Below are 12,952 nucleotides of genomic sequence, written 5' to 3' on the forward strand. Positions count from 1 at the left end.
AAGGACGTTCCTACTTGTTCTGTGCTTCTGTAGCTTTTATGTTCTTCAAAATGTCACATTAGAAGATAACTCTTATAGTGCTCTTGGACTACTTACTTTGGAGGGAAAAAGAAGATTCTAACCATATGGCAATTATCTATGTCTCAATACAAAATGCTGCATGGATATTGACCTCTTGAAGCTCCCAGGTGGCATGCATTTGCCAACAAAATACCACTTTTCTTTGGAATCCAGTGGCCAGTGAGTTTCATGTCCTGTTCCACTTACAAGGCCTGCTCTCTTCTTTCTCTCATGAAGTCCCAATCTCCCTATAAAAACTCTAACCCCACATGTCTCATCTGAGAGCTTTGATAAGCACTGCTTTCCTTTCAAACATTTAACATCACTCTGGCTTTGGGATGGACACCCATAAGTTGCACACATCTGAGAAGGGACAAGGGAATGCTAACTTCTAGGAGAAAAGTGGGGGGCGAAAGAAGTCCCAGACACCAAAAACCAGTTTACATACCCTCACTGGCCATCAAAATGCACTATGAGAGAAATAGTCAACACAGACTAATAAATCAGACCAGCAAGTAGTTCTGCTAGAATATAAACTAACTACTGAAAATATCAAATATAAAATAAACAAAGAATCTGATTTATCAACAGGCACCTATATACCTTTTGAATGTGGTGTTACACTTTCTACAGTTTCTTGACTATTCCTGACCACAACGTTTGCTATTGTTTGATCATAAAACTTTTAATATTTTTGAAACTTCTCCATATTATTTCCTAAAGTAATGTCTCCCTCTTTCAAAACAACTTACACAGAAAAAATGAGGATAAAGAAGAGCTCCCAAATTACCTTTCCAATACAATTTGTTCTTGATTGTACCCAGTAAGTAACATGGAAAATCCCTGTCTCTTTCCATAGGATTTTCTTTTGTATATAAAAGGCTTCCTAAACACGAGCAGATGCTTCGCTGTCTACACAACTGTGCCGTATCTGTGAAGGCGGGATCTCTGAATGCAATGAATCATCCATCTTCCCAGCCCGCTTCCTGGCATGCCTCCAGGCACTCAAACTGTCAGGACTGTTTGCCAGCAGCACCTACTTCCACTGCAGCAAGCCCACTCTGCATTATGAGATGTGATACAGCCTAAACACAGTGACACTACATGAAAGGGATGGATCCGCACGCGTGCTGATCCGTGGGGAAAACAGTGACACAATAGCTGCTAAAGCCTTCCTGCCCCAGAAGAGAGGGTCCTTTATTCATGGCTCTCAGGACTCTGGTGCAACAGCTGCTTTAAATGCAGAGAAAAGCATGACAGAGAAGTGCCATAAACTCAGAAAGACAGCATCAGCAAGTATTCCATAGGGAACAAAAGGCTTCAAAAAATGGGAGTAATCAAAGCCTTACCTTCCTTGCACTGTGCACTTCTGCTCCACTCCACTGGGTAAAATGACTGTGAAGTCCACCAGCCTGTTTATCATGTTCTCCTTCATGCTCACAAGGTTCTGATCAGAAATTACAGCTGTCTCTGCAGGTGACTTGTGCTCACTGTGAATTCTACTTGCTGCAGAAGGTTGATTTGGTGGAGGGGGAGCACGAGCTTTCATTCTTTTCCTTGAAAAAGAAAGGCAAGAAGAAAATTAATAATTTCTTGCAAGAAAATCCAAACACATTACTAAGAAATATATGTTCTTTTGGCCATAATCTCAGGTTGTTTAAAAAGTTCCTTTAAAGCAAGTCATTTTGTCTTCATCATTAACCTTTTCCGTGGAGTTGCACTTTTATATTTACCCCCTCTCTAAAAATACACTAATTTTTTAATGATGCACTCACTCCTACTGTTTGCTTTCCATGCCCCAGGGGATGAATCAGTTCCATAATTAGGATATGATATAATCGTTTTTCTGTCGAGTATGAAGCACACTCCAATGAAGAGAGAAACAGAAATGCTGGGTCCAGTCCAGACCTGACTCAAGAAAGAGTTGTATTTACGTACATGAATGTATCCTCCAAGTCAGAATGGCAGCAGTGGAAGCAGGGTGAGGTTTCATTCAGCTATATTTGGGTTCCACAGTCTTACTCTACTTGAAATATTGTCTCTTCCTCTGCTCTGAGTTAGTAGTATTAAATCTGGCTCATCGTATACTTCATAGAGAAGCACCATGGAAAGGTCAACTGTGAATGATATCACTTCTTACCATGCAACACCAACACTACAGCCCTTTGAAAGCACCCTGAAAGGAACTCATTCTTCAGTAGCAGGCTATACACCATGTGTGATATACAGAAAAGCTGCATCAGCTTGCACCAAACAAGCAGCATACTTTACAGAGATATAAACCCACCACAGACTCGAAGTTTGCTTCTTTGGCAAGCTGCCAGACAGATAAGCAACATATGTGTGCTGTTAAACTTCTGAATAGCTGGCCTCATACCAAGCACATGTCTAAGAGGATTAACTCTGATGATTAATACTCCAGTGACCTCTTCTGACTAGATTTACGCTTAGTTTAAGTCAGATTTTAGGGTAACAGATGGAAAAAGCAGTAAAATATTTACTCAGAAATTATTATGGAGGCCTACTGCCTGCATTTTTTAATCTGCTTGTTTTTAGGGTGCATGAAGAGATTATGATTCTTCACACGATTTTTGCCCTGCAAACAACATGAACTGAAGTCCTGAAAGGAAGAGTACAGAAAAAGCACTCTAACCCTTAAAATCCGGAAAAGCTTAATGGTCAAATCAGCCAAGGGCAAAACTGTGTTTAGGGGAAAAAAAAATAGAAACTGAACTGAAACACCAAATCAAACTCTCCTTAATAAGACATAACCTCTATTCTCACAGATAAAAAAACCTAAACATAGGTTTGGATTGCCACTGTAAGCTCCTGGCAGAAGACAAAATAATACCTTTGTCATATTAACAAAAAAACCTAAACCAAACCAACCAAAGAGGCAATCCAAAGCCACATACTTTGTAATCAGTATCAGCATTTGATCAACAATATATGTGACACATCTCAAATTGCAAAAAATCTTTACACTTCCTTGAAAATGCTTATTTCAGTGAGATGTCAGCAAGGCAGCATTAAATCAGCAGTGATGAAGATACTGCCTTTCCCTCCCTGTGTGAATAACAAATAGCATTCTCTACAGATATGCAGGAAGAGATACTGCCCTATTTACTAGTATAGAGACATTTCCCTTCCATCAGAAATTTCCTTGAATGTTTAGATTTTTATCCTATATGCATTGAGAGGCATGAAGTCATCAGTCACTAACTTGCAGCTCCTACACTCCTCCCCGTCGATGATAAGTTCTCAGCATTGACAAGTAATGAACTACCTTGATTCTCCCTTCTCTTAATTTATTTGTCTATTGAAGAAAAAAAAAAAAGAAATTTGGATTAATCTTCTGCTCAGATCCCTTCACGTTTAGCTACAGTTATTATTTGTAAGCAGGTGGTGAGAGACAAAGGAATTTTTGCATACATTCAGATTCATGGCAACACAACCTTACAATCATGAAGTTTAAGAACATCAAATAAATTTACAAATCATGCAATTCTTGCCCAACATAATATCAACGACATCAATAGGAGTAGCTAGAATTTGACTTGTTTCTTAAAACAAGCTTTCATTTTTTTGTTTTTAAAGCTTGTTCTATAATGTAGGAGATAATTCCAACACAGTATTCCTGACAAAGGGGGTAGAAAGAAAACAAGCAGACAAGTGTTCTGAGCCTGGCAGAACTAGCTGCAATTATGATTTACCTCTTAAATTCCAGATCTCACAGTGAACAAATGTAGAAAAAATACAGCAATGGTAATAAAATAATCACGAAACTGAAATCAGCTGAAACTGTAGACACCTGAAACTTCAGGGAAGAAATGAAGAAAGACTGAGTTTTGAAGCTAGTGAAGGAACTGGAAATAAACCAGGAGTATGCTACACAAACCTGCCCGAGGTGTTCTAGGGGAACAGACAAACCAGGTCAGACACCTTAATGAGAGTGCGATTTTTATCTTTTTAATCTATTTTTAAAAACTTTTTATGTACTCCTCAGCCAATTCTGCAGTCACAGACCTTGTATAAAACTGCTTGAGGCCAGGGGTGAGAGGGGGGCAGGGTGTGGAGTATGTCAGCAAATCAGGCATCACACCAACAAAAGCATCAGCCTTACATTGACCAGTGATGTTCACTTTAACTCCATATAACATCCAACAATGAATATTCTTTTTGGCATTATTCAGACAGGGCCTTTTAGATACTACAATCCTCCTTTTCTTTAGAGCAGAAAGGACAGGGCAGGTCTGTTTCCTTCAGAGACATCAGAGAAAGGAAAAGGGAAAACATTCCCACTGCAGTCTCTCTAACCTAGCAACAGTTCAGGTGACCTCATACGAACTTTTTCCACAATAGTGGCTTACATATTTTCCTGTGACTGCTTGAAATTCCTAGTTTTCAACATTTTCCAAATGACAGATTTCAAACTATTTCAGTGGAAGCAGATGCCTCTGCAGTTCACATTTGTGGAGTGATATGTGGCACAGATTTGCATTTTCCAGCCAATTTTCTGAAACATCTCTCTAGTAGAATGTAGCTCCATGAATCACAGACTGAAATCCACCCATCTAACTCTACCTTACATCTGACACGAGCAGCTGCTTTTTCTGACAGGCTCCAGCAACTGCAGTCAGAAGGTGCCTAGAAGCCTGTTAATACTATTGAATGTGAGTGAGAAAAAGAATTAATCTTTCTCTGTCACAGCAACAATGGTTATAAAGGACAACACAAAAGCCCTCTGTACTAAAAGCCTTATTGTTACCCCACTAAAATAATGCACAAAGAAAGTGAGTGATTTAAAATCATGGGAAGCAAGGGTACTTCCCATGCTCTAACCACAACATACTATAAAAGAGTTGCATACCCTTCCTCAGTGTGAGATAAATTCAACCTAAATTTAGTTAAACAGCCATCTTCTCTCCACAAACACTTTTAACTGTGCTCACTACTGTGATACCTGTTAAGGCACTGTACTAGTCTGCAGAAATTACAAGTGGGAACTCTTCAGATCTATGATCAAGTGTAACTCATGGTTACATGAATGCTTCCATCCAGTCCTTCAGACAGAGAGTGAAAACAGGCAGATGATTCTAATACACAAATTTACAGTGGCTTTTACTGAGGTTTGAACTATTTACTTAACTGTAAATGGGAAAAAACGCATATAGTCATGAAATAACTAGACAGAATATATAAATCACCTACCAGCACTGTTCTCAATAGAAGCACCAGGTTTCTCAAGATGGAAAAGAAAAAACAAAGAAACTGACCAGTAAGACCAGTGTTTCTGTAGCTCAGCACAGAAGAAATGCAAGAGAAATGAAAAGAAGTTTCATCAGATTATGAACTTCAAGACAAGGTAGCACAAGCCCTTTGGACCTACAATTTATTAATATATAACTACCAAGCAGCAGAATGCAACCTGGACTTTACAATCTCATCCTAGAAAAACATCATCTATCTTTTGAGCAGCAGTGGTCCTAGGACTTCCACACCCATGGCAAAGCTACTCAGAGATTGCCTTTCTTCAGATAAAGGTCTAACACACACATGGTAAAAACTGAAAGTGAAACAGTAAAATGCTACTAGTTTCTACCATTGCCAATAAATAATCCTCTCTGCCCTGTAAAACAAAGGTAACTTAACAGGTACAGGGCAGACTTCATTCCATGTGTGTCAGCAGGACTTTGGCAAGCGCTCCATGATTCAACAGTTCGTAGAATTTGGTCCTTCCTAAGCCCAGTCTCTCTGTAGCCATTCATTTTAAGCAAGAAAAAACAGCAACAAAAGCACAAACACACATACAAACACACACACAAACTGCAGGAAAAAAATAAAGAATCTTTAAAAAAAGGGGGAAAAAAATCCCACCAAGAAACCTTAAAAACCCAACCCAAGAACAAAACCAAGAAAAATCCAATCCAAAACAAAACAAAAACTCAACCATCCCTGATCATAGCAGAATTAAGGGAAACATTCATTTTTTTGTGTACTGGCAAACTAACACAGTCTGGTCAAGTCAATTTGTAGTCTGGTCAAAAGGCTATAACAGGTGCAAAAGGTTTTCCTGTGACAGTTGTGTACACTCCATCTCATAATTAGGAGAAATAAACCAACATTGCAAGTGTTCAGTGATGAGCAAATAGAGACACAGGGTTCCCCTGGGGGAAAACCAGGAAACATGGGAATAAACGTTCTTGATTTTCAGATGATTGAACTCCTATTGCCTTTTGGGGGGAAGTGCACATACACAAGAAAAAGAAAATGGAGATGAGTATGGTCACTCACTCGGTCCTTTTCCCCTGGGAAATTGCACAACAAAGTCAGAAGCCCAGCCCTGGGTTACACACCTCATATTCCAAGCCACCAAGACACAGCAGGGTAGAAGGCATTCATGCTCAGTGATCTAATTTGTGAAGGAGATATCTTTCAGAGAACATTTAATTTTCATTCTTTCTTTGTTGCCTATGGCAAACCAAAGAAAACCCAGATCACTGGCTAGGAAAGAGACTACCACTGTATCAGAATAAACATCATGACAAGTTTCCTCTCTGTAAGTAAAATCCTTTCAACTTCTGATGCTGCAGCTCACAAAAATTTCAACAAACACAAATGTAAAGGAAATACAAGCAGATCAGCAGGAAGATAAAGGCACCTCACAAATTCTGAAGATGGAAACCGAAAGTCAAACAAATCTTGGAGAAATTGAGAACAGACACCAGGAGAGCATGACAATGTCCATAACTACTAAAGAGGCATGAATTCATCCAGACAGCCTTACAGCATAAACTAGAACTTCTTTCCACTTTGCCATCTATAACACTTAAATTAACCAATTAAATTAAAAACAAAACAAAAATATCAAAGATTCTCAAGTTCACTTTGTCTATCACAGGCTAAATATACCAATTCATTACAATTAAATGCAACACAGGTAATGCAAACCTTTAAATGTCTTATACAGGTTACAGGTTTAAAATGCATTACTATTGTGTTTATTTGTTTCCAATTGTTTTACAATATTTTGGTAAAACTAATAATATTACACAAATATCATACTTTCCAAAGAGCTGAAATCTTCAGCAGGCACTAAGATGGAATGAACTAGATAACTAGCAGATATGGCATGCAAAAAATTGGGGTTCTCTATTTTATTTTTTAATCAAGTTACAGTTTGTTTTAGTAGACTTTATTCTGAATTGCATGGCTATTATAGTATGTAATTATTTTATCCTTTTCTCTTTTCAAACATTTGGATTTTCATATTATTTGTAAAAGATCATTCTATTTTCAAGGGAGAATCACACTGACAGACACAATGAAAATTATTTCCTTGCAGGCATGAAAAGTCACCCAAAATAGACAAGAAAAATAATTTGTTTCTGGCAAAGAAATGAAAGTTATTTAATTATATTTTTGATCTTCCATTTGATTCTTCTGATGAGAAACCCTACAGCTCTATATACTTTAAAAATAAAGTTTCTATGCCAGAAGAAAAAGAAAAAAGACCAGAAGCAAATAGAATGAAGAGATGAATACATCTGTAGAAGAGGAAGAAGGGATGGAAGTATACAATCATGGTTGCCCAAGGGTGAAGCTAAAGAAAAATAAACAGAAGTCAAGGTGAGATGATGGAAGTAGTAGGTGAGTTTAAAAGAAGTAGTTCCTAATATCATCTCTCTAATTTCAAACTTTTCACAAACTTGCCCAGTCAATCATTTAAAACTGTTGGGCTGCAGTTTTCTGGTCTTGGATGTGTCAGTGAATAATTGTTATTAAATTGTTATAAAAACTCCTGCACTGACACAAGGTAGCTGAACTACTGAGGGCTCACCCTCTGACAGGAAGGCCAAATGATTTGTTAGCCCGTGGCTGGTATCCTCAAAAAAAATCATGTTTTTATACATCATCTACACTTTTGATTAAGAATCATAGTGTACCTCTCTTCCAACAAAAGCCTAATTCTCATTCCAGTCACGAAGGCATTCCCTCAAGATCTGGTACAGAGCAGTTGACATTCCAGATTCACAACAGTCATTTTTTGGGCTAGAAGAAGCCAGAAGCACTCTAACCTGACCTCCTGCAGTGCATGGGCCATGCAGTGCTCCCCACTGCTATTTTAGAAAGTCCTCTCAGAGTGAAAGCAGGGATGGACCTGTACAAGGGGTGGGCTTTAACTGATCAAGGAATAACACTGGAGCCTACAAATGCTTTTACACTTAGTAACCACAGCCACACTAAGGAGCCTAACCTGTATCAGTTCCCAAAACAAAGCAGAAGACGAACCCTAAAGAAAATCTTTTAAAAAGCAGCCAAATCCCAAGATTTGGGTACGTGCCCACTGCAGTTAATGAAAACACTGCCTGAATAACACTGTAAGGTCTGTATCACTAATAGCTCTATCATAGGACTTTTGAGATACCACCCACATGTTCAGTGTGTGGCAAAGACCACACTACGAGCTGGTGCCATGCTGTACAACTCCACTGGGTTGCACAGTAAAGAGGAATGCAATGGGAGAGCAGTTAACATTATTTAATTATTTACCTAATCTTCTGAATCACATCTTGAAGAAAAAACAGAAGTCTTTAATGGTTAAAGGCAAGAAAGCACAGGGAGATTCTATTTTGGAAATGTAAAATTCTGCAACCTAAACTACAGCAATATCACATCTCTCGGTCAGAGAGATTAAAACAAATAGTGTTAATTCTTTAGCTTGAGAGACATGATCCAAACAAAATGGCACCAACAATTCATGCAGGAGGATGGGTTAGAAGCTTCATTTTAAAAAAAAAAAAGTAGTCTGGAAAAGCAAAGTAGAATAAAAAACCACTCTAGGTAGGGATGGTGAAGCCTTCCTCTTTTCACAATGACATCTGCCAGAAGAGAAGCTGCAGATGAACCAAAACATGAATACAGGCAATAATTTAGTACCCAAATATGTTTAACTACCATTACCTCAGCTAAAGCTGCCTGCCAGTTTCAGGTTGACCAAAATCAAAAGATTGCTGTTAAACTGACTTTCAGAGAAAACAGTAATATAGTAGTGCAAAGCATTTAGTGAACAGCCATCAAATCCTATCCCCACCAGTATTTTTTACTTCTTCCTTCATTATCCACAAATTCACACTGTTTTTTCCCCATTTTTCAAGAATTAAGGTATCATTCTCATTCCATTCCAAGCAACAATAATATTAAAATAAAGAAAAAACTTAAGGAAAACATCACATTGCTTATGCTCAGCTGAAATATCATCCAGTTCTTTCATCTGTGACTAATCAGGCTGCTTTGCATGGTATGCTTCAGTGGGAAAAGAGAACTCTGCCATTTTTGTGCTATTGAATGTAAGCATAATGTCAGTGGTTCTTTAAAAACCAAACCAAAAAACATATTGCCAAAGCCATCCATGCTAACATCCCAAATGTACTGAAGAGAGAACCAAAATACTGATGCTTATACTGCAAAAAGCCCTAGCCCTGTTTTCAGGGCACTCTGTTCTGTTCTCTGTGCTCTCAAATCATCACTGAGCTGTTCAAGATGCTCAGTTAAGCAGATAGTAGACTATAACCATGCAAACAAGCCACTTGCACACTGAATTATCTGCAGAGGGCACATATGATATTTGAATTGTGAAAAACACAAGGTTAGAATTTCTGGCAAGACAACTAATGAGATTTCTCAGTATTATTCATGAAGTTGTAGTCAGGTTCAGGTTGGCTAACTGGATTCTTACTATCCATGCTCACCTGTGGCAAACACTGCCATGAGACAAGGCAGGAATATTTCCAAGCAGGTTGGAAGCACTGCTGGACTTCTGCATGGTGTGGGCAAATTGGGCATCCTTCAGATGCACTCACTCTGCTACCTGTCATCTGAGGTTTTGTGAGGATGCCACAACTCCATGATGAACTTTCTAGGTCTGGAAAAGTATCTTGCCAGTTCTAATGGGCTTCATTAACACACAATAGTTTTTATCATGTTTGTTAACAGTGAATCATGACAGCAATGAGGAGATTATTCGTTTCTAGTGGGTTCAATGACTAAAGGTATGGTTTCTCAAGCCTGAGGCTATCTCTGAAACACTTGTACTGCATGTTACGTCCCCTGAAACGACAGATTTCGGTGTGGCTGTCCTTTCTCAATTTCTTATCAACAATCACCTTCATTAAAAGTTTATTGGTTAGCAACACTGATTTATAAACTCTCCTCTGGTGACTTGCACTGTCAACTAACATTCAAATTCCAGGTGCATTTGCACTGTATTGTTGAGCAAAGGTATCCCAGACTGTGCTCTATTTTTGTGTCCACAAGCTTTTAACCTCAGTGAGGTTTTTAACCTCACTGCTATTTACTGAGAATCATTCTCTAGAGGCCTGAAGACCATAGATTACAACTCCTTGCAGTAAAAGGCTTGTCTTATTCCTACAAAATATGGAATAGTTTTAAAAGAATCAAGGAGAAACAATACATATCGTTAATGAAATTCTGATGCAATTTATTATCCTGGCTAATTCCTAAGTTTTACTATATGCTTAGAAGCCACTGGGCAATTCAGTGGAAACCACTAATATTACTATTAGAATATTATTCCTACCAATACCTGTTTCAACTAGAAATAGCCTTAAAACAGTGTCCATCTGAGGTGCAGAAGGGGAAGAATTGTTTAGCATGATTAGCTGCTTAAATAAGTACATGTGTGGTGAACACTAACACCTGTTACTGTGAGCTGACAGATCATAATTCCTCATATATTCCTCATATAGGAATACACCACTGAAGCTCATTTCACCTATTCACCCTGACACAAACAACTCCCACAAAAAAAGCCAGGCAATGGTCATTGAGGGAGAGTTTGCAGAATTACACCTGTGGTATTCCACCTACCTTCACACATCTGTCTGCAAATGGTGACAAGATCACAGATACTTCAGAAAACCTTAACATACCAAAGAAAAGGGCACAGACAAAAAGTTAGACCCAAAAGGCTTCTCAAAACATTGGAAACGTACTTCTAGGCAGATATTAAATTGATCAATAGCAACTGCCCCAATGTCTTCACAGGCATCAGGCCAGAAGGCATCTATGCTTCTGAAACCTGGCTAAGTTCTTCAGCTACAAGGACCCAGGAAGGAGAGACACAAAACATGGCAGGCAGGACTACAAAAGCCATATATTTTCCAGCTGCACTGAGCTCTCCTGAAAGGGGAAGCACCTTTGTGCTTCCTCTCTAGTTCACTTGCCCTTGAAGAAGCACTCATGATCTTACCATGGCTGACCTTACATCAGATATTCTGGGGATCTCTGGGAATGGAAAGCTGTATCCAAATCTAGTACCCACTGATTGCTCTATATTCAAAAGTCCACAAGTGTTGACATATTGGAAGATAAACAAGAAGACAACTTACTTTGGATTGCCTGATCTAGAAGACAAAAGGCATGAATCTACCCCATTTTTTTTTCATCTAATGTTATTCTGCAAATTCCAACTGTAGTAAATGACATGTCATATAAGAAGCCAGCACCTGAACTATAAGGATGATAAGCTTGTCTTTAGATGCCAGGACATTCCTTACCCTCCCTAATAATCTTAATTAGCATTTATAATTCGGTTTTAATACATACTCCATCCCACAGCAAGGAATTACATACCACAGTATATTAAATGAAGGTTAATGAGGCAGAAATTCAGTGTCATTGAGAAAGACATATCCAACTTCAATACAACAGTCTAAACTGTTGTCAGATCCTGCACTTCTGGGATGCCTCACATGTTTTTACCAGGTAATCTCACACCTTCAGCTGACTTTCTGTGTATTTTTTTTTTTTTTTTTGGTGCTGATTTGCTTAATTAAAATTCTTATTAGAACCACAAGTATTTTGCTTTCATTTTTATAATATTCTCTTCTTTCTAAATGACACAGGAATCAAATACTCCTTGGTTTCAACTAAAATTCAAGTATTTTGGTTTATTAAATTTAAGTGAGTAACCCCACTCCAATTCTATGACGGAGGTGAGAGACTGACGTTCACATAGAAACCAGAAAGTCTGACTGAAAAGAGTACTGCAGGTGTTACAACACCAAAGAGGAGGACTCTGAAGTGTGATCCTGATTTATCAAGTAAGAAAATAAGTGTTTTAAGGACTATTTTATATCCCAGCAAACCTCATTTTTTTAGTGAGTTTCCACTTAAAAGTCTGTTTAACGTATCCTGTGGGCATATGTGTTACTTAATGGATTTTAAATCTCTCAAACCCAAAAAGAATACAGGCCTCATGCAGTGCAAACTAGAGCACATTATGAAGAAAATCTTGATAAATCAGGCATGTCAACACACCCAGACAACATTAAATGAGAGAGGAAGGAGCCAAATACCCTCCCTCTTTATCACACACATTCAAATCAGGAATGATTATTGTGGGCATTTTACTCATGTGTGGCACTGGCTCAGGACACAGGAAACAGGCAGGAGCCAGGACCATTATGGACTTTCCAGAGTAGAACCTTCTTCTCAGCAGACTGGAAGCCGCAGGAATGGCACTACATGTTATCCATGAGAAAACATCACCAAGAATCTGAAGGCATCAGCTGCTGAGGAGCTTTAAACGCTGCTCAAGAGATAACTCAATGCAAACATGCTTCAGGCTGCCCTGTAAGTAATGATGGGGCATTCAGCAGTGATTGCAAGATTTTGTAGACATGCCTGAGCCAGCTGCACACTCAGCAGAGCCTGCAACACCCACACAGGAAGAAACAGGATATATTAGACTACCTTATAACATGAACTGCCACAGTTATACTAGAAGTGGCAAGAAGCACAAATACTTCAAATGCAAGCAACAAAAAAATGGTGATTTAGAGCTGGGCTTTTAATCAACAGAGAACTT

General features: G+C 38.5%; 1 protein-coding gene across 9 annotated transcripts in view; it reads right to left on the reverse strand.

Annotated features, from left to right (window-relative positions):
* Window positions 1-12,952, reverse strand: part of COBL (cordon-bleu WH2 repeat protein) — a 156,353-nt gene that overhangs the window by 113,158 nt on the left and 30,243 nt on the right. For all 9 annotated transcript variants that reach the window (XM_079300377.1, XM_079300373.1, XM_079300371.1 and 6 more), the window contains exon 2: window positions 1,410-1,616. In XM_079300377.1, coding sequence (XP_079156503.1) covers window positions 1,410-1,616 — 207 coding nt within the window. The remainder of the gene's footprint in view (window positions 1-1,409; window positions 1,617-12,952) is intronic.

This window comes from Erithacus rubecula (genome assembly GCF_903797595.1).
Source record: "Erithacus rubecula genome assembly, chromosome: 3".
NCBI classification, from domain to species: Eukaryota; Metazoa; Chordata; class Aves; order Passeriformes; family Muscicapidae; genus Erithacus; species Erithacus rubecula.